The sequence below is a fragment of the Mustela lutreola genome, chromosome 2, assembly GCF_030435805.1.
Source record: "Mustela lutreola isolate mMusLut2 chromosome 2, mMusLut2.pri, whole genome shotgun sequence".
Classification (NCBI taxonomy): Eukaryota; Metazoa; Chordata; class Mammalia; order Carnivora; family Mustelidae; genus Mustela; species Mustela lutreola.
In genome coordinates, this window is record NC_081291.1 from 12,705,462 (window position 1) to 12,732,093 (window position 26,632).

General features: G+C 46.4%; 1 protein-coding gene and 1 long non-coding RNA gene across 2 annotated transcripts; both read right to left on the minus strand.

Moving 5' to 3' along the window:
- Nucleotides 1-6,812: 6,812 nt before the first annotated feature.
- LOC131825756 (uncharacterized) lies at nucleotides 6,813-15,433 on the minus strand. Its single transcript, XR_009351295.1, has 3 exons — nucleotides 15,333-15,433; nucleotides 15,137-15,216; nucleotides 6,813-7,098 (listed from the first exon to the last, which is right to left on the minus strand). It is a non-coding gene; the product is annotated as an uncharacterized LOC131825756 (long non-coding RNA).
- Nucleotides 12,078-13,025, minus strand: LOC131825755 (olfactory receptor 1361-like). Its single transcript, XM_059165162.1, has one exon. It carries the CDS (start codon nucleotides 13,023-13,025, stop codon nucleotides 12,078-12,080), a length of 948 nt encoding a protein of 315 aa, XP_059021145.1.
- Nucleotides 15,434-26,632: the final 11,199 nt, after the last annotated feature.

Genomic DNA, 26,632 nt, shown 5'->3' on the forward strand with positions numbered 1-26,632 from the left:
GGAAGCCAAGCTGCCACATGGAGACGCCATCTATAGGTGCTACAGCCCAGTCCCAGCTGAAGTGCAGCCAACAACCAGAATACACTGTCTCCAATGATTCCAACCTTCAGCCTTCAAATGGAAGAGATGAGCTGGCCTTGCCAAGCACCACTTAAGTTAAAATTCATAATCAAACAAAGACAATTACTACTTCCTTTCTACTTTGGATGCCCTTTATTTCTATTTCTTGCCATGTTGAATAGGAAAGGTGAGAGTGGACATCTCTGTCCTGTTCTTGATCTTAGAGGAAAAGCTTTCCACCTTTCACTATTGGCCATGATGTTAGCTGTAGGCTTGGCATATATGGCCTTTATTATGTTGAGCTACATTCCTTCCATACTCAACTTGTTGGAAGTTTTTATCATGAATGATGAGTTTTTTCAGATGCTTCTTCTGTACCTAATAATACGATCATATGATCTTTACCCTTCGTTCTGTTAGCATTCTTTTGTATTTATTTATTGTCAAACATTAAGCTTTCCTTGCATCCCAGAGGTCAATCCCACTTGATCAATGTGCTAGTGAATTTAGTTTGCTAATATTTTTTTGAGGATTTTTGCATCCATGTTCATCAGGGATCTTGCATTGTGTTTCAAAGATATAGCTCCATTTCCATCTTCATTGCAGCATTATTTTTTTAAGATTTTATTTATTTGACAAAGAGAGATCACAAGTAGGCAGAGAGGCAGGCGGGAAGGGGGGGGGAGGGAAGCAGGCTCCCTGCTAAGCAGAGAGTCCAATGCAGAGCTTGATCCCAGAACCCTGGGATCATGACCTCAACCGAAGACAGATGCTTAACCCACTGAGTCACCCAGGTGCCTGCATTGCAGCATTATTCACAATAGTTAAGATATGGAAACAATGTAAGTGTCCATCAACAGAAGAATGGATAAAGAAATGTGGATATACAGATATAGATCTATAGATACAGATAAGAGGGAAATAATACTTCTTGTGACAATATGGATGAACCTTGAGGGCCTTATATTAAGTGGAATAAGCCAGGCAGAGAAAGAAAAGTACTGTATAATCTCACTTATATGCAGAATCTGGGGACGGAAGGAGGAAAAGTCAAACTTACAGAAACTGAGCAGAATGGTGGATGCCAAGATTGGAAGAAAGAAGAATGGGGAGATGTGGTCAAAAGGTACAAACTTTCTCGGGGCCTCTGGGTGACTCAGTCAGTTAAGCAACTGACCCTTGATCTCAGCTCAGGTTTTGATCTCAGGGTCATGAGTTTAAGCCTCACATTGGGCTCTGCACTTGGTATGGTACCTACTTTTTAAAAAAGGTACAAACTTTCATTTATAAGGTGAATAAGTTCCGAGGACCTAATGTACAACGTACATTGTACTAATGTACTAATGTCCATTAATGTACTAATGTGCAATGTACAATGCACCTAATGTACAATGAGGAGACTATAGTTAATACTTCTGATCATACACTTGAAATTTGCTGAGATAGTAGGTCTTTTTTTGTTTCTTAAGTAGATTCCATACTCAATGTGAAATCCAACCTGGGAGTTGAACTCACAACCTAGAGACCAAGACCTGAGCTGAGGTCAAGAGCTAGTTGCTTAACCAACTGAGCCACCCAGGCACTCCGAGACAGCAAGTCTTAAGTGCTCTCATCACACACAGAACTTTGGTAACCTTGAGCGGTAATGGATGTATTAACTTGATTGGCGTAACCATTTTATAACAAATATACATGACAAATCATCCCCTTGCATGCCCTAAATATATACTCAAGTATAATTCAGTAAAGCTGGGAGGGGAATTTAATCTAGAAAAAAAGATATTCATAAGCAAAATAAATGCTGTTATTGTTGCTGTTTTAATCCTCTTACTTTGGGGTTATTTGTTACAAAGGGATTGATAACTGTAACAGCCAGGATAGAAGTCAGCCTCCCCACAAAAAAATCAAGAAGACTATCAATAGTCATCAAGAAGACTATCATATATACAGATACATATACACTAATGTTAACCATGATATGTGCCTTGAAGTACAAGCTAAGAATACTATGGAGTTCCCATAATTATAAATCCATTTAAATAGGATTTATTTTATTCTTGCTTTCTGTAAATTAATTTACAGGATGCGGTTTATGAATTATTGTATCTTCTCTCTATAGTAGGTGTGCCTAATTTATAGATAAATATATGGCTTAAATGCTTTTTTTAAAATAAAATGTTATGTAGGAAAAAACTTGTGGAGGTGCTGCCTGGCAGTGGGAGCCATGGTAAGATTTTGAGTAGAATAGCACCATGGACTTGTCACAAGGGTGCAAAGCTTCCAAGGGAATTCTGCCACTTCTAGGGCCATTGGAGGAAGTTCCCCCAAGAAAAATGCTTCAGCGATCAAGGCCTCCACAGAAGTGGAAGGAAAAGAAAAAGACAGAAATGATGAGTGTTGCTCACTTTCCCCAAGAGATCACATCTAGCACGGGTTCCTTTTAAGGCAGACAATTATTTGGCATCTGGATCTCTAACAAAGCACTCAGTGGCTCAGCCCAGAGCAATAGGATCAGGGTGTGAGCTCTAAAGCTTCTTCCTGAGGGACCAAAGACCCCCCTCCCCATCACTCAAAACATCGGGCCCCATTCCCCATGCAACCCAGCTCACCACTCAACTTCAGATCCAGAAGCCAGAGGTGCATGGACCACCCTGGGCTTAGAGCCTGGCGTCATAACTCACCTGCCAGGTGAGTGCAGAAAGAAAAAGCAGGAGTTCTGAAGGTAGCTAGTCCCCCTGTGTGACCTTGGACTAGTAACTTTGCCTCTCTGAGTCTTGACTAGTTAGTCCCCACAGTGTATGAATGGGACCAGAAAGTCTTTATGTGTGTAAGCCATGCTAAAACCTATGTTATGCTGTATTATAGGAATGGGTTTGGGAAGCAAATAAACCCAAGCCATTTGACCTCCTTGCACCTGAAAGTCTTCCTCTAGAGAATAGGATTAACAGTAGCTACCTTGGAGAATCAGACACAGTCATATATATAGAGTCACACACAGCGAGCCCTCAGCACAGGTGAGCCGTCAGCAGGAAGAGCTATTGTAGGATTGCCCACAGGGAGGAAAGTGAGGTTGTAACTGGGAGAAACTTAGAATGTCTGACTCTATATTGCTTCTATTTCCCTTGCTGCTGGGACCCACAGCTGAGAAACTTCTGATGAGCCCTGTAGGCTTGTTAACCATCGAAGGAATTTTGTTTGCAGCTCAGATTTGCAAAAACTGCTTTTTTACCAGAAACCTACCTCACTTGAGGAGAGAAGAAAGAACGAACAGAAATGACTTACAAGATTTGAGATTTTCAGAAAAGATATGACCAGATTCCTACACCCAAGGATCAACTGACCAAGATAAAGAAGTTTCATGACCTTCCTGGGATGTCAGTTATCTTTCGATTGCAACGCCCTCCTGTTTCTCCCCCCTTTCTTTTTAATAGGGGGTTTTCTTTTTTTTTAAGATTTTATTTATTTATTTGACAGAGATCACAAGTAGGCAGAAAGACAGGCAGAGAGAGAGAGAGAGGAGGAAGCAGGCTCCCTGCTAAGCAGAGAGCCTGATGCGGAACTCGATCCCAGAACCCTGAGATCATGACCTGAGCTGAAGGCAGAGGCTTAACCCACTGAGCCACCCACGAGCCCCTGTTTCTCCCTTTTGCTAATGTAAAAGCAGCTCGAATTTCATATTCAGGGAGATGGCTCTTTGAGACAGTAGTCCACCATCCTCGGGTTCCTGATTTGATGAATAAATTCACTTTCCTACCCCAACAACTTACCTCTCCACTTACTGGCTTGTCCTGTAGGGAGCTTGGACTTGGTTACAAGGTTACTTTGGGGATTGTCCCAGGGAAGAGGGGAGAAAGAGGAGACATGAGAGTGACCAGTGAGGGCACAGACTGGGTGTCCAGGAGACAGAGGAGAGGCAGGGGGCTGGAGAGGATAAGAAGGAACAGGAAGGAGGGACGTTTTAGGAGGAAAGAACAGCAGGAAGTGGTGATCTATTAGCCATAGAAGTGAGGGGGTGGGTGGGCGGGCTGAACAACACCCTGGCTCTGCTTCGGGGGTGGGAGGATATCAGGAGGCTGGAAGTCCTGGAGGGTATCCCCCAGGGGATGCCCAGGGGGTGACATCAACCTGAGAATTGCAGACAGAACCCAGATACAGGCCGGTGGATCCTTCTACTTGTTCCCACATTCTTCTTTGAGAACAGAGGACAAGAACCAGGAACTTCATCAAGATTGTATGTGAGACGAACAGAGACAAAGAGCAGTACAGACACTGAGACAGAGGCACAGAGAGAGACAGACACAGGGAGAGAAACAGAGACAGAAAGACACGGACACAGAGACATAGAGAGACCAAGACAAAGATACAGAGGGAGACACACAGAGAGAGAGTCAGAAACAGGAAGAGAAGCGTTTGGATTTCAGGCCTTCCGAAATGTTCAGTATCTTGCTTATGGTAATAATTTCACAGGCCATACATAATCAAGACTCAACAATTTCTGTGTTCACATATATGCCATTTATTACATAAGGTATACCTCAAAAACATAGTCATACAGGTCAAAAGAAAGAAATGTAAAAGCATTCTTTATAATATAACAAATATCACCCACCTTAAGAAATAAAGCATCAAAGATACAATTGAAAATCCCATGTATACCTTCCCCTGTCCCATTATTTTCCTCCTCCAAGGTGACCACTATTTCTAAATACAGCCTTTGTCATGACCCTATGGTTTTTACAATTTTTTATGTAAATAGGGTCACTCTACGCATGCCTCTGCAGCTTCCTGGATTTTGCTTAGAATTATATTTTTAAGATTCATAAAAATAGTCATATTTTAAGATTCAGATCAATACACAAGTCTCTAGCTCATTTGCTTCCAGAGTGATAGAATATTCTCTTGTGGAAATACACCCTCATGCATTTTTCCACTTTGCTGGTGATGGAAATCTAAGTATTTTCCAATTTTCCACTATTATGAGGAGAGTTGTTCATGATTTGTTTTCCAAATTTTTTATGGTGGTCAAGTACACATGACATAAAATTTACCATCTCCACCATGTCCAAGTGTCCAGTTCAGTGGCATTAAATACATTCACATTGTTGTGCAACACTCAGCACCAACCATCTCTAGAACTCTTTTCATCTTGTGATCACTAAACACTGACTCCCCATCCCCTCTCCCAGCCTCTGACTCCCACCATCTACTTCCTATCTCTATGCATCTGACTCCTCTAAAGACCTCACATAAGTGAAACCATACAGTATTTGTCCTTTTGTGTCTGGCTTCTTGCATTTAACATAATGTCCTCAAGTTCCATCCATGTTGTAGCCTGAGTCAGACTCTCATTCCTTTGTAGGGTTGCATAATATTCCATTGTATGGATGCACCATATTTTGCTTATCTACCACATACATTCTTGATCACATCTCCTCATGGGCTCACATGGAAGCATATATGCTATGCTTCCCATTGGGCACATCTTTATGCCCTTTATCTCTGCCAGTGCAAAGCTAAGAATGACTAAATTTTAGAATATGTACTTTTTCAGCCTTTCCAGATATTGACAGTTATTCTCCAAAGTGATCTTGCCAATTTGCTCTCCCGCGCCCCCAGCCACGGATAAGGGTGTCTTTGTTCTACATTCTCCAAAATTCTTGTTGCCAGACTTACTCCTCCACGTTGGGTGATGAGTGAAATGAGATCTTGTGGGGGCCTCCAGCTCCTCATTGTTGGTGAGGCTGAACATCTTATATTTTTTCACGTCCCATCTGAGTTCCCTGGTCTGTGATATTGTTTCTTCATGTCTCTGCTGCAGGTAAGGGGGGGGTGCTTACGCTGATCATCTGGTCACAGTCTAGGAGTACCCCCAAAGTGAGGTGCTCAGTGTTTGATGATGAATGAGGAAGTGGAGGCTGTGCATATAGACTCATTGGGAAGTGAAGAGAGACCCGGAGCAAGCAGAGGAGCTGATGGGGTCAAGAGGGTTCCTTCCAAGCCTGGACAATATCAACCAAAGTTCTGCCGCCACTGCTGCCGGAAGCCCAGCCACCTGTTAATGCTACCAAGAGAGCTTCTGGGATTATGACAGCCACCTATCTCTGATTCTACCTCCCTCTCACCTTCTGAGCCTTCCTGAGGCACTCAGAGTGGCAGAAACTCATTGGAAGCCAGCTAGAAAGTGGGAAGGCACCGACCCAGAGAAGCAGAGAGCGGAATGTGAGAAGTGAACAGTACTATGTCCCTCTGCACATCCTGGAAAGCACCATAGCCTTTCTGGCCCAGCACATCACAGCCCACACACCCTCCACCTGCAAAACCATCTGCCCAAGCAGCCCTTGCTGGCTCTTCCTCAGGACACCCTATCCCTTGGTCTCCCCAGAAACATCTGAAGTTGAGAATTCCAGGTCCCCAGAGAGGGAGAAAAAAAGAGCACTGAGTACTTCCCTAAATAATTCGAGGACCCAACACCTGGTCTGTAGTTCCTGCCAAATTATATGGCTTGAGCCTAATCATGAGGAAACATCTGATAAACCCACATCGAGAGACACACTACATGAAAATCCACCTGGATTCTTTAAACGTGTCAATGTCATAAATATGGGAACCATTGAACCTGGGTGCCTGGCATATCAGAGCTTGTTGTAAAGCTCTATTGATGTTTATACCCATTAGGAAAATGTATAATAAAAAATTAAATATATTTTTATGTATTTTTTAAATTTTATTTTATTTTTTTCAGTGTTCCAAGATTCATTGTTTAAGCACCACACCCAGTGCTCCATGCAATACGTGCCCTCCTTAATACCCACCACCAAGTTCAACCATTCCCCACACCCTCCCCCCCAAAACCCTCAGTTTGTTTCTCACAGTCCACAGTCTCACATGCTATTATATTTTTAAGTATCATGAAAGAGCAAGAAAAGTTGAGAAGCTGGCCTTTATGAAAAGAGACAAAAGAAACATGGTAAGTAGAAATGGGTGCTTGGTCTTGGACTCGATCTAGGCACACCTGATCCCGCCTCTATCTTCTGGAGCCTGGAACAGAGAAGAAAATCGCTATAAATCGTAGCCATTCAAGGACAACTGGAGACATGGGAATCCAGACTAGCTCTTATGTAATAAGATGTGTCCGTAATGAATTTCTTGAATTTTATAAATTTGCTGTGGTTGCCTAAGAGAATGACCTTGTTCTTAGGAAATGCACAGAAAGTATTTAGGGGTAAAGGGGCACTATGTCTTCAAGTGACGCTCAGGTGGTTCAGAAAAAAAAAAAAAAAAAAAAAAAAACGTTTTTATACAGGCATGGAGCTATAAAGCAAATGTGAAAAAGAAGGGTGAACAATCTCAAAGTAGGAGGACACGAAAGAACTCTTTGTTAAATTCTTGCGACTCTTCCCTAAGTTTGAAATTATTATTTTAATTTTATATTATTGGTATGTTATATATACTTAAAATTATTATTATAAATAATTATTATTTTTAAAGTATACGTGTACACACACGCCAGAACTTACTAGATCGTAGGCTCTAAATATGTTCCGTTTGTCCTTTAATAATGATACCTCGATCAAGCTAGTGTAGAAATAAAATAAGTAAGTAAAAGAATGGAGAGGGAACTTCATTTTGCAAAGGCAGAGAGGCATGACAGGAATCTTGTGTCGGGGAGGACACTTCCTTCTAGTTGCAGTTTGGGTTTCATGGGGCGGGGACAACTATGAGAGAAAGGTTGGGGAGCCCGGAGGCCGTCCGTGGTTTTGCGGGTTGACTTTCCTGCAGCCCCAGGATGGGCGTGGCCCTGCATCCTCGCAGGGTGCGTTTCCCAGTATGGACGCTGGGGGGCGCAAGTACATCGCCGCGCCAGAAGGTGTTTTAGAAGTCTGAGAATATTCAAAACCTGGAAGAAAACATTGGAAACCCCACACTCTGATGTTTGAGAACATAAAAGCAAGGCTACAGAAATCAAAATCAATAAACGCTTAAATAGCAGGATGTCGACCTCGTTCATTGTTAACCTTAGCATTCCCCCAAAATGTCATTACATTTGGAAAGTTACGTTCTCGATTTGCAAGAATACCCATGGGTGCCCAATAAGCAAATGGTGCAATAATTTTCACGGCACCTAAATAATTTCAGAAGCATAGCGATCTTTTCTTCTTCTTTTTTTAACAGAAGAAGAAATACATTTACTGTGAGTGGCTTGTTAAAATGCTTGCTATGAGGCTGGACGGGACCTCTGGGAGTACAGGTGCCCTGGGATGTCCTGTCCAGCCTTTTGCCTTCACACCTGCTGTTCCTTTGACCTGAATCACTCTTCCCTCCCTACATTGGCCAATTCCATTCCCTTTTTCCTTCCTGTTTCAGCTGAAGGCCACCTCCTCGGGGAGAATTTCTCCGACCCCAACTCAGGCTCCTATTTCCCTTGCTCTGAACATCAGATGCTTCAGAGCCATGTCATGCTGTAACCATACATTTATTGTGTGTGCAAGTATTGGGTTTCTCTCTGTCTTCTCCATTCAAATGTGAACTGGATGGGGGGCAAAGATGCTGTCTTTCCTACCCTGGCCCAGGCCTTGGCACATAGTAGGTGCTCAATAATCATCGAATGAAGGAATGATTGAAGGAAGGAAGGAAAGAACAAACAGGTGCATGAGAATGATAAACCTGTTCTTGTCCAGTCTTCTAATCCAAATCAAAATTCCTACGATTCCATTGCAAAACTCTGAATATTAGTTGTCAAAACTCTCCTTAAGGGGCGCCTGGGTGGCTCAGTGGGTTAAGCCGCTGCCTTCGGCTCAGGTCATGATCTCAGAGTCCTGGGATCGAGTCCCGCATCGGGCTCTCTGCTCAGCAGGGAGCCTGCTTCCCTCTCTCTCTCTCTCTGTCTGCCTCTCCATCTACTTGTGATTTCTCTGTCAAATAAATAAATAAAAATCTTTAAAAAAAAAAAAAAACTCTCCTTAAACTCACGCTTATTTTCTCAACAAGAGTCCCCTCTTCTCCTGATGGCTCTCTCTGCCCAGCCTTGTGCTGGGCAGCACAAGGGCAGTGTTGAGATAGCAGAGAAAGTTCAGTCCCAGACTCGGCCCTTGAGAAGTTCTAGTCTGGTCTAGTCCACAGAGATGGACACAGACACTTCCAGCCTAAATGTTTAGAGATGGGTCACAGAGAGGATCCCGAGAGCTGATGAACAATGAAGGAAAATGTCCTAGAAAAGAGGCTTGAACTTGGCATGGAGAGTAGAGGATAAAGAATCGTTAGTCCATGGTGGCTTTCCTTGCTGAGGGACCACATAGGCCAACGCCCAAAGACTCAAGAAAGCATGAGTTTAGGTTAGAGTGGAGACAGGAACTGTGTAGAGGAGACTGGCAAGGTCCACTGTAAGGGATCCTGTTACCCAGCAAGTGAGGGACTCCATCCCGTCATAATAGATCAGCATCAGCTATTGTCAACATCGGGCAGACAAGGTGCTCCAGTGAGAAGCAGGCTGGGCTGCTGGGAAGAGTGGAACAGGTTGCATGCACTGTGCTAACCTCAGGGGGCACCAGTCACACAGAAAATAATGAGAACTGTGCTCACACACATGCTCCACACAGAGGAGTTCTGCTCAAGAGCGTCCCTGCATGCAGGGAGGAAACAGAACTTTCATGGATATTAATTTTTTATCTCCTAAGAACTTTTAAATTAATCGTAATTAGAGAATGCACAGCAGACTCACAGACAGCTGGGACTTCTGGCTATCTTCAGGCAGGGGTGTTAGGTGGAATCTCTGGCAGAAGCATGCTTTCATGGAATTAGCGGCCAGAGGGACGGAAGGTGGACTGCTAGCTCTCCGCAAAAGTCTACTCTCTCCCTCTTCTGTAGTGAGAGGATCAGAGTCTGGCAGCACAGTGGGCCAGCAGCACCACGTTTCCTGGTCTCTCCTGCAGCTAGGGGACAGGATGGGAGACCTACATGGTGCTTTGAGAACAGGTGCTTGCCTCCTTGCTCTCTGAGTGTTTGTGTTTTTGTAGTAATACAGTAATAACAATTTCTGGGAAATGGGCCAGAAATAAGACACGGGGAACTTGGGTCTGTGAATGATTTAAAGCAGAGTCACCCACTGACCTAGAACGTCGACTGTCACGTGAGAGAAAATGAACGTTTACCTTACTCAAGCCATATTCCTTTTGAATCCCTTTTTCTTTCTTTCTTCTTTTTTTAGCAAATCTTATGGGTTGAATTATATTCCCTCCCCAAATGCCTATTTTAAGTCCAAAGCCCACTATTTCTGAATCTGAGCTTATTTGGAAATAGGATTGTTGCTAGATGTTAACAGTTACAATGATGTCATACTGGAATTGGGTGGACTCCTAATCCAAGAGAATTGGTGTCCTTCTAAAAAGGGGACAATTGGTTGAATCGTTATATTGTGCACCTGAAACTAATATAATATTATATTAATTATAATTCTTTTTTTAAAAAATGAATAAAAAATAGAAAGGGGACATTTGCAAGGTAGACATGCACAAAGACATGCACAAAGAGGATGCCATGTAGAGATGAAGCATGATCTGCAAGTTAAGGGACCCCCAAAGATGGCCAGAAGAGCACCAGCTCCCACCAGCTAGGACAGAGGTTGAGACGGATTCTCCCTCACACACAGCCTCAGAAGGAACCCACCTGCCAACACCTTGGTTTTCCATTTCTGGTCTCCGGAACCATGAGACAACAAACTCCTGTGTAAGTCACCTCCTTTGTGGTCCTTTTCTAAAAACAAAATCTCCCAGAATCTAATATAACACATAAGCTAGTCAACAGACTAAAACAGAAAATGGAGCAGAAGTGAGAAGCTGACATCACAAAATTGAAAACTTAGTTGTATGAGCTGAGTGGTCCGGTGGTAAAGACACAAATGTCACAGGCTGGAAAGCTGGAGACCCTTGTTATGGCAAAGACCAACATCTGACAATACCGTGACTGGTGATAACCTGGAAGGTAGATTGTTCGTTCACTGAGCCTGTGTGTCAAGAAGTGATGGGAAAGAGCTATGATGTCACTGTGAGTTGGTTGCTTCGTGCTGCTTTGCAGCAAGGAATCACAAGCATGAGATGATCCCAGGCTAGAATTGGCCACTTTTCAAAGTCAGAAACATCATAAGGTGGGACACCTGGGTGGCTCAGTGGGTTAAAGCCTCTGCCTTCGTCTCAGATCATGATCCCAGGGTCCTCGGTTCGAGCCCCACATCAGGCTCTCTGTTCAGCAGGGAGCCTGCTTCCTCCTCCCTCTCTGCCTGCCTCTCTGCCTATTTGTGATCTCTCTCTGTCAAATAAATCAATAAAACCTTTAGAGAGAAAAAAAAAAAAAGAAACATCACAAGGTTAGAAGAGCCAACAGCTTCCTGTCCTTCAAAAGAGTATAAATAAGGATCTTGCCTCCTACACAAGGCTATTGTTTCAGATGACCATTAACTGAGAGTGACCAAAATGTAGGTGGTTCAAGGAAGCAAATATTGCAAAATCAATAAACACAAGAACTCTGGCTAGAAATGCACATTAGATCTGGTGCCTCACAATGGAACATACTAGAAACAAGTAGACCATATGTCTACATTAAGTTTTTGAAAAAACCGTGTTGTTACAGAAACAAAGAGTTCAGCTTGCAAAATCTTACCAGTTCTGAGCCTCTGTATTTGCAACTTTGTATTAGAGCAGGTAAACCTGAATGTTAACCAAGGTGGGGCTTGTATCCCGGTCTCTCTAGTTTCCCAAGCACTTCCTTTAACCGCGATGTGGTCTCCAGGCTGCAGTGGGAGCGCTACAAGGGCAGGGATTTTGTTTGTTCCCTCTTGGACCTTCAACCCCTAAAACAGTGTCTACAGATAACAAATGTTCAAGAAGTTGTTGTTGGAAGAATGAAGTAATACACAGAGAACCACGGAGAAGGATATGAAGGAAACATCTAACTTTGGGACCATGCAAGAAAATTTCGTACAGATGGGCACGGGATTTGGGTCGTCAAACATCCCAGTGCTATGGTCACTGAAGAAAAACTGGCTTCCTATTGATGAGGGCCCCCAAGGCCCCCTTCATGTCACTGTTGCGTAGACTGTAGATGAAGGGGTTCAGCATGGGAGTGACCACAGTGTACATCACCGCAGCGGCTGTGTCCTTCTGGGCCGTGTGGGAGGACGTGGGGCTGAAATAAACCCCAATGAGTGTCCCGTAGAACAGGGACACCACAGACAGATGAGAGCCACAGGTGGAGAAAGCCTTCTGCTTGCCTCTCGTGGAGGGGATCCTCAACACCGTGGCAAAGATGCATGTATAGGAGACCAAGATGCCCACAAAAGGAGTGATAGTGGGTAGGGCACCCATGGTGTACACCATCACATTATTGAGAAAGGTGTCAGAGCAGGCCAGCTTCAGCAGAGGACTGAGGTCACAGAAGAAATGGGGCACCCTGTTGTGGGTGCAGAATGAGAGGCGAGTCAGTAACACTGTGTGGGTCAGAGCATTGCCGAAGGCTGCAGTCCAGGATGCAGCCACCAGGAGGCCACAGAGCTGTGGTGTTACAGACCTGGCATAGTGGAGAGGGTGACAGATGGCCACATAGCGGTCATAGGCCATGGCGGTCAGCAGGAAGCTATCGATGCCAGCAAACCAGATGAAGAAGAACATCTGGGTCAGGCAGCCTGCATAAGCGATCCCTTTGTGCCCTGACACGTGGTTGGCCAGCATCTTGGGGATGGTGGTGGAGGTGAAGCAGATGTCCACAAAGGCCAAGTTAGCCAGGAAGAAGTACATGGGGGTGTGGAGTCGGGGGTCAGTGGCGATAGCCAGGATGATGAGCAGGTTCCCCAGTCCCGTGACCAGGTACATAGTCAGGAAGAGTATGAACAGCAGCTGCTGTTGCTCGGGGTTCTCTGAGAGCCCCAGGAGCAGGAACTCAGAGACAGGGGTGACATTTGCCCCTTGCATGGCCATCCTGGATCAATCAGAAAGGAAACCTGAGAGTTGTCCAGGGTCCTGATCACGGCCAACCCTTCCACTGCACCCTGATCTCATCCCCTCTCCTTAGTTCAGACGTTCGTGGATTCTTCCCACTCTTTCCTGTAACAGGACCCCATCCACCCACCTGTTTGCTGCAGCCTTTCAATCAGTGGCACATCATTCATTCTCCACAACCCACCGGCAGGATCGGTGCACAGCAGCCAAGCATGCAGACCATTTCTCACCTGCAACCCCTACACCTGTTGCACTTCCTAGTGGAGTCGTGGACCTCTGACAGAGCATCTTCAGTCTGGCATTCCCCAAGCTGCGGATGAGAATTCTGATATGGTGGCAAACACAGGGACCCCTCCTAACCCTGCAATTCCACCACAGAGGAATTCTAGAAGGTGCGTGGTGAGGCTTGTTCAGGGAGGTTTGGAACGAGTAGTTCTCATCCATAGTATGGGTGCATACATCCATGGGGACATTCTTACTCGGTGGACATTTGTATAGTCAGAGGAATGGAGGAATTGTGGAACTGCTCTCACTAGTCCGGAAAAATTTCGAAGCAGGGACAGAAGAAAACCAAAGAAAGTTGTGGGTAGAATGATGTTGCTTACGTGAATTTAAAGACAGGCCACACGATTCTGTGGATCGCTCGTGGATACATCCCAGAGAATAAAGTTGCAAATGTGCATGGGAGTGACCCACATTAGTTGTAGGATGTCCTTATCTCAGGACCAGGGGGAGGAAGGGGGGAGGGAGGGGTGTGACACAGGCATATGGGAGTCAAGGAACGGAGGGGGAATGTACAGAGATGTTTACTTCCTAATCTGAACGATGAATACAAGCCAGACTCCAGCGTGAAGTATGATCTATGCTTTTTTTAAAGATAATATTTACTTATTTGAGAGAGTGTGCAAAGGGAGAGAGATCCTGAGTGCGGGAGGGGCAGAAGCAGATCTGCACAGAGCAATGAGCCCAATACGGGACTCAGTCGCAGGACCCAAGATCATGACCTGATCTGAAGCAGATACTTAACCGTTGAGCCACTCAGGTGCCCCTGACCTATGTTCTTTGAAACACCTGCAATACCACACACACGCAAACACGCACACACACACACACACGCACACACGCACACACATTCCCGCATATCCTTAAGGAACTCAGAGGAGACCGAGGCCCGGGTGGGTGGGTAAGTGAATGGTGGATTCCACCTCATTCTCTGCCAGGGTCACTGTGTCCCCTGGGGTCCCACCCCGAGGTTCCAGGCACCCCACCTTTGCTGAACTTACCCTGGGTCCCACAGAACCCGTGTCAAGCCCAGCTCAGCATCTACCCCAATCCCATTCTTCCTCTGTGCCCAGGCTGAGTGCTGGCCCCACTGACCACCAGGGAACCTGGGCCAGAGATGTGGGCGGCAGCTTGGTCTCCTTCCGCCCCCTCAGGAATCCTGATGCTTCTACATGACCTTCCTCTTCTTCCTCTCCTCCCAGTGCCCCACTGAGTTCTCGTCTTGTCACACTTCACCATCAACACTGCCCCTTCTCTGGGCTCTTTGGGGACGGGCTTCTCCTTCTGACTGAACCTCCATAATGGCCACCGCCACGCTGAAATGACCTCTCCCTTGCTGAGAAGCCTGCGCTGGCTCCACATGGCCCTGCTGCTAACAGCGAACATTTCTTCCACACCTCCCGTGCACCTGACACCACCGCAAGGAGTTTGACTTTGTCTTACTTAACCTGACCTACTGAAGCCTCACTTAACAAGGCTTTGTCTTACTTAACCCTCTAAGAGGGCACTCGGACCTCCCTTTCTAGGATGAAGCAGCTTGGGGAGGTCAACCAGCTACCCACCTCCCAGTCTCCCTTGTTCCAAAGCTTCTCAGTCTCTCCACTGAGGACCCAGAGCTCGACCCTCTGAGCAGGACTCACACTCGCTGGACACTTCCCGTTTTGTCCTGTTTTCGTTGTACAGACAGGTGACTTGAGCCCAGAGAGGCAGAGTCACTTCCCGGAGGTCACCCAGCAAGCCTGGCTGGAGACTCCACAGCCCCCGCCTGCCGTTGACTTGCCCTGTCTGCCTCCGTCTCCCCCACTCACCTGTGGAACGTGTCCCGTCCGCTGCCAGGACGCCTGGTCAAAGGCGAGCCAGCTTCTGCTGAGAGAGCGCTGTGGGCCACCTGTGATGTAGAGGCAAGTCTTGGGCCTCACAGGAGGGAGCTGGAGGGCCTGATGGAGCCAAATGTAGCCCTCCATCCCACTCCTCAGGCCCAGTCCCTCGTGTCTTGTTAAGCACCTGCTAATTGCTCGCCCCACACTCTGTCCCTGCTGGCCTGCCTCTTTGGGGAGGAGGGAGACCTCAGCATGCCCTGCATTCTTCCCTCCACTGCTGAGCTGGTGGGGGAGGGCACGGGCTCTGGGCCTCTGGGGGGGGGGGGGGACCTTTGCCGGGGGAGGGGGTGGTGGCTCATGCCCAGCAGATTCCCACAGCTCTGCTGGAGCTGCCTCACTGCTGGGCCAGGTCCCTGGCTTCCCACCGCTGGAGCCGTGGCCTACTGACCTTTATTTCTTCATTAAGGTGAAATTCACGCGACCCAGGATTAACTATCTGGAAGTGAACGCTCCTGTGGCATGCAGCACAGTCGTGATTTTGTGCAACTGCCACCTCTGTCTAGTTCCAGGACATTTGAATCCCCCCATCCAGACGGACTTCGTGTCCCCCTGAGCAGTCACTCCCAGCCCCCTCCACGGCCCCTCCTGGAGTCTCCAGCCAGGCTTGCTGGGTGACCTCCGGGAAGTGACTCTGCCTCTCTGGGCTCAAGTCACCTGTCTGTACAATGAAAACAAGACACAACGGGAAGTGTTCAGCGAGTATGAGTTCTGCTCAGAGGGTCGACCTCTGGGGCAACCACCAGGCTGCTTTCTGGCTCTGTGAGTTACTCATTCTGGACATCTCACAGACCCGGGATCCTACACTGTGGGGTCTTTTGTGCCGGGCTTCTCCCTTAGTGCGGTATTTTCACCGCACACCCTCGGTAGAGCCTGAGTGAGAGCTTCCTTCCTTCCTATGGCCCAGTAGTGCTCCACCAACAGACAGTCCTCGAATGTTAAGGGAGTGCCATTCCATTGCAAGAACGAATCACGCTTTGTGTATCCAGTCACCACGGTCGTTTGGGGGATTGCGACCTCTGGGCTGTTGGCCAGAGTGCTGCCGTGAACGTCTGTGCACTGGCATCTCCTCGCTCCCTGTTGTTACTCGGTGGGGAATGTCCCGATGTGCAGATCGGCTGAGCCATCCAGTAGGTCTAGGTTTAACCTTCTGAGGAACCGCCAAACCGTTTTCCACAGAGGCTCCCCCATTTTGTGCCTGGCAGGGCACAAGGTCTCGATCTCCCCACATCTCACCAAGCCTCGTCCGTCCTTCTTAGGAGCGGCGTGAAGCCTTACCTCCTCATGGTCTGACTTGCATCTCCTCTCATGAGGAATCAAGTTGAACATCTGTTCATGCTCTGAATACCTTTGAGCTTCCACATCTACTGGTAAAACATATTTGGGCACACACTCCCGCTATAGGAGCATTTCTTTAAAAACTAAGTATTGCACCACCATGGAATGCTATGAGCATTGTGAAACACTCCTCCCAAACTGAAGATAAAAAGGGAAGCTCTTGGGATGAAATAAACTCTTGGTTACTTCAAATAACCCTGACGGGAACCCTGACGATAGCTCATACTTAAGGTACCCTGGGCCAAGTTCATGGCTAAGGGTATGGAAAGAAACTCTTATTAGGAGGTATCCAGGTGGTTGAGCCTGTTGAGCGCCAGACGCTCGGTTTTTTCTGAGGTCCTGATCTCAGGGTCTTCGGAGGCAGGTCTGCACTGGGGTCCGTGGCTCAGTGGGGGGTCTGCTTCCAGAGTCTCTCCCTCTGCCCCTCCCCTAACTAGTGTCAGCTCTGTGTGTATGTGTGTGTGTGTGTCTCCCTCTCTCCAAAATAAATAAATAAATCTTTTAGAAAAGAAAAAAAAAACACCCTTATCATGTGGGCTTTTTTTGACAATTGAAAAATGTTTGACTATTTCCAATCACAACTGATTTCTTTGTCATTGCCTTTCCCCTCACAATGGGGCTGACACAGAGTTCATTTTAGGGGCGGAAGTGACGCCAGCAGCATTCTCTGGTTGGCAGTGGGGTCTTCGTGCAGTCTTTCATGCCACAGTCTCATATTTGATGATTGGTGGTGGATATAAAATGGTTAAACGACCTGTAAATGTACTCCTTCTGATCCACGAAGTTGCATTAATGCACGTCAAAATAGGGTGAGAGCTTAGGAGTCCATCTGGTGAAATAGAAAATATTAACAAAGTACACTTCCCTTTTAACTTTTAAACCGTTTTTATTTCTAAATAATCTTAGACTCACATAAAAGTCGCACATAGATGAAGAGGTCTTGTACAGCCTTCAGTCAGCTTCCTCCAACGAAACCATTTTATAATGATATAATTATATATTAAAATATATTAAAAATAATTATATATTACATTAAATAAATATATATATAATTATAGATTTGTATATATTTAATACCATATAATTATGGTACATTTATAAAAACCAGGACATTGACAGTGCTACAATTCTATTAACTAAATACCTTTTTTGGGGGGGAATTCATCAGTTTTTTATATGCACTCAATAGTCTTGAAACATTTTATGAAATTGTGAAGATTCATGTAATTACTACCACAGTCAGGACACAGAACTGTTCTATCCGCCCAAAGAAACCGCTGTGCCTCACTTTTATAGTCAACGCCCCCTCCCTAACCCTTGGCAACATACGCTGGTCAATATAACTCCCCAAATTCTGACATTTCAAGACAGTCACGCATAGAAATACAGTACGCGACCTTCTGATATTGGCTTCTTTTATTTAGCATAATTCCCTTGAGAACCATCCTGTATCAGTAGTCTATTCCTGGGGTGCCTGGGGGGCTCAGTCCATTAAGTGTCTGCCTTTGGCTTGGGTCACTATCCCAGAATCCCAAGATCCAGTCCGGCCTGGGGCTCCCAGTTCAATGGGGAGCCTGCTTCTCCCTCTGCCTGCTGCTCCCCCTGCTTGTGCACGTGTGCTCTCAACTCTCTCAAATAAATTAATAAATATAATCTTTCTTAAAAATGAGACTGTGGCATGAAAGACTGCACGAAGACCCCACTGCCAACCAGAGAATGCTGCTGGCGTCACTTCCGCCCCTAAAATGAACTCTGTGTCAGCCCCATTGTGAGGGGAAAGGCAATGACAAAGAAATCAGTTGTGATTGGAAATAGTCAAACATTTTTCAATTGTCAAAAAAAGCCCACATGATAAGGGTGTTTTTTTTTTCTTTTCTAAAAGATTTATTTATTTATTTTGGAGAGAGGGAGACACACACACACACATACACACAGAGCTGACACTAGTTAGGGGAGGGGCAGAGGGAGAGACTCTGGAAGCAGACCCCCCACTGAGCCACGGACCCCAGTGCAGACCTGCCTCCGAAGACCCTGAGATCAGGACCTCAGAAAAAACCGAGCGTCTGGCGCTCAACAGGCTCAACCACCTGGATACCTCCTAATAAGAGTTTCTTTCCATACCCTTAGCCATGAACTTGGCCCAGGGTACCTTAAGTATGAGCTATCGTCAGGGTTCCCGTCAGGGTTATTTGAAGTAACCAAGAGTTTATTTCATCCCAAGAGCTTCCCTTTTTATCTTCAGTTTGGGAGGAGTGTTTCACAATGCTCATAGCATTCCATGGTGGTGCAATACTTAGTTTTTTTTTTTTTTTTTTTTTTTTTTAGATTTTTTTATTTATTTACTTGAGAGAGAGACAGTGAGAGAGAGCATGAACGAGGAGAAGGTCAGAGAGAGAAGCAGACTCCCCATGGAGTTAGGAGTCTGATGCAGGACTCGATCCCGGGACTCCAGGATCATGACCTGAGCCGAAGGCAGTCGTCCAACCAACTGAGCCACCCAGGCGTCCCCAATACTTAGTTTTTAAAGAAATGCTCCTATAGCGGGAGTGTGTGCCCAAATATGTTTTACCAGTAGATGTGGAAGCTCAAAGGTATTCAGAGCATGAACAGATGTTCAACTTGATTCCTCATGAGAGGAGATGCAAGTCAGACCATGAGGAGGTAAGGCTTCACGCCGCTCCTAAGAAGGACGGACGAGGCTTGGTGAGATGTGGGGAGATCGAGACCTTGTGCCCTGCCAGGCACAAAATGGGGGAGCCTCTGTGGAAAACGGTTTGGCGGTTCCTCAGAAGGTTAAACCTAGACCTACTGGATGGCTCAGCCGATCTGCACATCGGGACATTCCCCACCGAGTAACAACAGGGAGCGAGGAGATGCCAGTGCACAGACGTTCACGGCAGCACTCTGGCCAACAGCCCAGAGGTCGCAATCCCCCAAACGACCGTGGTGACTGGATACACAAAGCGTGGTTCGTTCTTGCAATGGAATGGCACTCCCTTAACATTCGAGGACTGTCTGTTGGTGGAGCACTACTGGGCCATAGGAAGGAAGGAAGCTCTCACTCAGGCTCTACCGAGGGTGTGCGGTGAAAATACCGCGCTAAGGGAGAAGCCCGGCACAAAAGGCCCCACAGTGTAGGATCCCGGGTCTGTGAGATGTCCAGAATGAGTAACCCACAGAGCCAGAAAGCAGCCTGGTGGTTGCCCCAGAGGTCGACCCTCTGAGCAGAACTCATACTCGCTGAACACTTCCCGTTGTGTCTTGTTTTCATTGTACAGACAGGTGACTTGAGCCCAGAGAGGCAGAGTCACTTCCCGGAGGTCACCCAGCAAGCCTGGCTGGAGACTCCAGGAGGGGCCGTGGAGGGGGCTGGGAGTGACTGCTCAGGGGGACACGAAGTCCGTCTGGATGGGGGGATTCAAATGTCCTGGAACTAGACAGAGGTGGCAGTTGCACAAAATCACGACTGTGCTGCATGCCACAGGAGCGTTCACTTCCAGATAGTTAATCCTGGGTCGCGTGAATTTCACCTTAATGAAGAAATAAAGGTCAGTAGGCCACGGCTCCAGCGGTGGGAAGCCAGGGACCTGGCCCAGCAGTGAGGCAGCTCCAGCAGAGCTGTGGGAATCTGCTGGGCATGAGCCACCACCCCCTCCCCCGGCAAAGGTCCCCCCCCCCCCAGAGGCCCAGAGCCCGTGCCCTCCCCCACCAGCTCAGCAGTGGAGGGAAGAATGCAGGGCATGCTGAGGTCTCCCTCCTCCCCAAAGAGGCAGGCCAGCAGGGACAGAGTGTGGGGCGAGCAATTAGCAGGTGCTTAACAAGACACGAGGGACTGGGCCTGAGGAGTGGGATGGAGGGCTACATTTGGCTCCATCAGGCCCTCCAGCTCCCTCCTGTGAGGCCCAAGACTTGCCTCTACATCACAGGTGGCCCACAGCGCTCTCTCAGCAGAAGCTGGCTCGCCTTTGACCAGGCGTCCTGGCAGCGGACGGGACACGTTCCACAGGTGAGTGGGGGAGACGGAGGCAGACAGGGCAAGTCAACGGCAGGCGGGGGCTGTGGAGTCTCCAGCCAGGCTTGCTGGGTGACCTCCGGGAAGTGACTCTGCCTCTCTGGGCTCAAGTCACCTGTCTGTACAACGAAAACAGGACAAAACGGGAAGTGTCCAGCGAGTGTGAGTCCTGCTCAGAGGGTCGAGCTCTGGGTCCTCAGTGGAGAGACTGAGAAGCTTTGGAACAAGGGAGACTGGGAGGTGGGTAGCTGGTTGACCTCCCCAAGCTGCTTCATCCTAGAAAGGGAGGTCCGAGTGCCCTCTTAGAGGGTTAAGTAAGACAAAGCCTTGTTAAGTGAGGCTTCAGTAGGTCAGGTTAAGTAAGACAAAGTCAAACTCCTTGCGGTGGTGTCAGGTGCACGGGAGGTGTGGAAGAAATGTTCGCTGTTAGCAGCAGGGCCATGTGGAGCCAGCGCAGGCTTCTCAGCAAGGGAGAGGTCATTTCAGCGTGGCGGTGGCCATTATGGAGGTTCAGTCAGAAGGAGAAGCCCGTCCCCAAAGAGCCCAGAGAAGGGGCAGTGTTGATGGTGAAGTGTGACAAGACGAGAACTCAGTGGGGCACTGGGAGGAGAGGAAGAAGAGGAAGGTCATGTAGAAGCATCAGGATTCCTGAGGGGGCGGAAGGAGACCAGGCTGCCGCCCGCATCTCTGGCCCAGGTTCCCTGGTGGTCAGTGGGGCCAGCACTCAGCCTGGGCACAGAGGAAGAATGGGATTGGGGTAGACGCTGAGCTGGGCTTGACACGGGTTCTGTGGGACCCAGGGTAAGTTCAGCAAAGGTGGGGTGCCTGGAACCTTGGGGTGGGACCCCAGGGGACACAGTGACCTTGGTAGAGAATGAGGTGGAATCCACCATTCGCTTACCCACCCACCCAGGCCTCGGCCTCCTCTGAGTTCCTTAAGGATATGCGGGGATGTCTGTGCGTGTGTGTGTGTGTGTGATATTGCAGTTGTTTCAAAGAACATATATTGGGTTATCTGGGTGGCTCACTTGGTTAAGCATTTGCTTCCGCTCAGGTCTTGATCTCAGGTCCTGGAATTGAGCCCCGTGTTAGGCTCCTTCTTCAGTGCAGATTTGCTTCTGCCCCTCCCGCACTCAGGATCTCTCTCCCTTTGCACACTCTCTCAAATAAATAAATGTGCTTTAAAAAAAAAAAAAAAAAAAAAAGCATAGATCATACTTCACGCTGGAGTCTGGCTTGTATTCATCGTTCAGATTAGGAAGTAAACATCTCTGTACATTCCCCCTCCGTTCCTCGACTCCCATATGCCTGTGTCACACCCCTCCCTCCCCCCTTCCTCCCCCTGGTCCTGAGGTAAGGACATCCTACAACTAATGTGGGTCAATCCCATGCACATTTGCAACTTTCCTCTCCGAGATGTATCCACAAGCGATCCACAGAATCGTGTGACCTGGCTTTAAATTTCACATGAGCAATGTAATTCTACCCACATCCTTCTGTGGTTTTCTTCTGTCCCTGCTTCGAGATTTCTCCGGACTAGTGAGAGCAGTTCCACGATTCCTTCATTCCTCTGACTATATAAATGTCCACCGGTTAAAAGTGTCCCAAAGGATGTATGCACCTCTACTGTGGATGAGCACTACTCGTTCCAAACCTCCCTGAACAAGTCTCACTATGCACCTTCTAGAGAATTCCTCTGTGATGGAATTGCAGGGTTAGGAGGGGTCCCTGTGTTTGCCATCATCTCAGAATTCTCATCCACAGCTTGGGGAATGCAGACTTAAGATGCTCCGTCAGTGGTGCACGACTCCACTACCACGTGCAACAGGGCACTACGTTGACTTCCTGGGCAGGGGAGGAGAGAGACGAAGCAGCAGGCATAGGGTTCCAGGGAGGAAGATCTTCCTCAGTTTCAGAGAACACAGTCCTGAGGAAACAGCAGCCACCGTGGGTTGAGCTTCGGAGGAGGAGGAAGGATCTGTGGTGGGTCTTGAATCTGGAAAGGGCTCCTGAAGCTCGAGGCAGAGAAAAGAGGAAGTCCTTGAGGAAGGGCCAAGCTTGGACCCATCCTTGTGGCTGGGGAACCATGACAAGAGTAGAAACTGGGGAGGTCAGCAGGGGCTAGACTTTATAAGATTTGTGTTTTGCTTGGTTTGAGATTCCGCACGTAAGTGATTACCAAGCTGTGTTTGTCTTTTTCCATCTGGCTTACCTTACTTAGCACAAGACCCTCAAGACCCTTCTGTGTTACCTCCAATGGCAGGATTTCCTTCTTCTCCATGGCGGAATGATATTCCAATCATGTATATGCCACATTTTCTTGATCCTTCATCCACTGACAGATACTTGGGTTGTTTCCAGAACTCAGCTGCCGTGAATAATGCAGCGAGGAATGTAGGGTTGCAGATAGCTCTCAGACATTCTGCTTTCATTTCCTTTTTCATTTTTTGAGAACTCTCCATATTGTTTTCCATAGTGGCGGCACCAGGATTTGGAGTTGTCCTCTACATATAATGGAGAGAAGGGTGCTCTGTGAAGGACAGGATCTAGTTGACTTCTATAAACATTTCCTTTTGTCTGCTTCATGAAGATGTTATTTTAGGGGCTGGAAGTGGAAAATGGAGCCGTGTGGCTATCTGGGAAGAAGAATGAAGAATGTTCTAAGCGGAGGGAACACAGTGCAAAGGCCCCGAGGCAGGAGCATGCCTGGCTTGTTCAGGGACTGTCAATGACACCAGAATGAGTGCAATGGAGAGTAGGAGGTGAGATCAGAGATGAGGAGGAAAAGATGGAGAGAGCGTTAGCTCAAGGTGATGGCCCTTAGGTCACATGCAACTTCAAAAAAATCAAGATTTTCTCTTAACATCAATACTGTTGTTTGAGGTGCTAAAGTTCTCTCTTGCCTTCTACTGAGCAAACTGTTTTTTTTTAAACAAACAATTTTACTGAATGCAAAGTCCTAGTTCTCCTAGTCCCATCTGAGAATATTATATATTTGACATCTCTCCACCCATTGAAGCTCTAGCAATGATTTAATTGTCCTATTTATTTGAAGAGCTTGATTTTATTAATATTTGTCCCACAGAGCTTCACAGATAGACTCTGATCAATTTTTAGGATTTGATAAATGGATGTATTTTTACTCTTGTCATCAAATAACGGTTTCATTTTCATGAGATTTAGTCCTGGACCCCCAAATAATCTCCCGGCCCCCGCACCTGGGGATTGATACTTATTTTGTTGGATTTCAGGTAGCATCCCATGTTTCTTCATTCCTGTAATATCTCACACTTCTGTCTCAGTGGGAGTTTTTTTCACTTATTTTCGTGTGTTCAGTTCTTTTTATATATCAAATTATCATCAACTTTAATAACCCAACTATTCCTTTCTCGTAAAACTAGATAAGGTGTTGATGTCCCTATTAGAATTGCATTAATTTAATTTATTTATTTGAGAGAGAGAGATTGAGCATGCATAGGGGGAGAAGTGCAGAGAGAGAGGGAGAAACAGGCTCCCCACTGAGCAGGGAGCCCAACAGGGGTTTGATCCAAGGACCCAAGATCATGACCTGAGCCAAGGTCAGACGCTCAACTGACTGAGCCACCCACGTGCCCCTAGAATTGTATTTATTAATGCCAACTCTTAAAATCTAAAGACAACCAAAAAATACACACCTTTAGTTTTTAAGTGCTGACTCCTTTCCCACAATTATTACTGAGAAGAATTTACAGGACCTGACAAGATTTCCAGGCTGTTCTTTGCAGTCTTAGCTCCTCAGTTTTTTCCATTCGCATTCAAATACACTTCCAATTCTCTCTTTTTCAATCCCCAGCTCTTCACACACATTGAATTATTCTCTCTGTGTTTACTGGATGCATGGCAGCATATGTAACGTTTTAAGAAGCATATTTAAAGTCCTCCATTTTTGTTGTTATCTTTTGAATCATCCAGCAAAAGCTGAAGAAAGAGGCTTCAATGATACCAAATTAACATCCAAAAAAGTCTGCACGATTTGCACAAAACTCTGGACTTACATTATGTCTGTGAGTTACGCTTCTAAAATTAATTACGGAAAGTTACGCTTCTAAAATTAATTACAGAAACAACTTTAGTGACATGGATCATGATTGAGGTTTTCCTTATTTGAGTAATTCTACACCAAACTATTTTCTCTTTTTAGGGAATGGGTTTTGCCACAAGCAAATCCATCAGTCTGAATGGCAATTGTCATGCCAATATCAATATAATGGTTTTGATGTTTTATTAATTATATCAGATCTGAAAAGTCTCTATGACTTTTAACAATACATCAGAGTATTTTAAAAGACATATTGCTTTCTAAATGCTTTCTGTCTGCTTTACCAACATATTTGGAAATAAAACAATTTTTTCCAGGAACTTTTTATCATTCCATTGATTTTTAGTGTGACACTTAATAATGACATTAATTTCATCTTTTGTCCTTGAGTATTACAAATTTTCTTTGTTTGAGCCCCAAATGAACTATGATGGCAACTGAAATCAGGTGTCAGCATTTCCAATCTCAGTGAACAGCTTTTGAGCAGCATTTGGATCCAATATTTCCTTCACCTGTTACTACAAACCACCCATACTTTCAGTGTTAAATAGTAGTGTGCAAAAAATATAAATGAGTTGTCCTATTTTACAGTGAGTCTTACGCAGAAGCACAACCATTCAGGTTGTTCTGACTTCTGCTAGCATCGGATGTAGCTGGGAAACAGATCACTGTGAATAACATTCCTCCTCTATTCTCCCACAAATCCAGCAGAGTACTCTTCATGATATTTAATAGGAACCTTGGAAAGTTTAACCAAGCTCTGTTGCCTCTTCGTTCTGGATACTTTCCCTTAATGTCTTATTATAAACTTGAATTGATCACTATTCAAACACTGCACACTTACGCAAAAATTAGAACGCACAAACAGTAAACAGCAAAGTAAATCTTAACTATCTAAATCCAGAGTCAACCTCAGATTTGAGGATACTGAGAGACTAGTCCCTCTTCCATAGTGCAGATCATAAACACGTGACCACACCGTTCACCCTGACAAAAGCCAAATTGACAAAAAAGTTTTGCAAACACTTCTCAGATGCTGCCGGTGCATCAAAGTTCATTGCAACCTCCAACAACAGGGAAATCGAAATCTTGAGCTTACCTTATAATTTGTGTTAATTAATTTTACTCTTCTTTGGAATTACCATGAGGGTATCTTCTAGCCAAATATTTCCAGATTGTAGCAATGGACAAATGTTCTGGCACATACTGGCTGCATACTAGCCTTGGAGTGGCAGCAGGAGGTCATGGCTGTTCTATACATGCAAGAACAGGCAATATTTTTGAGGAGCGCTCATTTCAGGGAAGCAGAGAAAGGGGGCAGAAGCTGGAGGGCTATTGGGGACAAAGAAGGGCTTCTCTCAAAGGTGGAAGAAATTCCAGAATCCTTGAGTCTTACTTTGGATTCTCCCCCAAGCAGGTTCTCACTCAAGGGCAAATTGTATGTTTAAGAAGTAATCCCGGGAGATCTAATGAGCATTTGGAGAAGAGAGGCATGGGAGAACAGATGTGCACTTGGGGCACGTGAGGGGGGCATCCTTCTAGGGCCCCCCAAGAGAACACACCTCAGAACTGCCTCTCTCAGAATTGATGAAGGCAAGGGAAGCCACCCAACAAGGACAGGTCCTCGGCCAGCTGTAACTCACTCCTGGGGGTGTTAATGCTCACATTTCCATCTTACCCCATGTGCCAGCTGAGCTCAATACTGTAACAAGTTGACCACCTGGGGCAGCGAGGTGTAGGGGTTGCAGGTGAGAAATGGTCTGCATACTTGGCTGCTGTGCACCGATCCTGCCGGTGGGTTGTGGGGAATGAATGGTGTGTCACTGATTGAAAGGCTGCAGCAAACAGGTGGGTGGATGGGGTCCTGTTACAGGAAAGAGTGGGAAGAATCCACGAACGTCTGAACTAAGGAGAGGGGATGAGATCAGGGTGCAGTGGAAGGGTTGGCCGTGATCAGGACCCTGGACAACTCTCAGGTTTCCTTTCTGATTGATCCAGG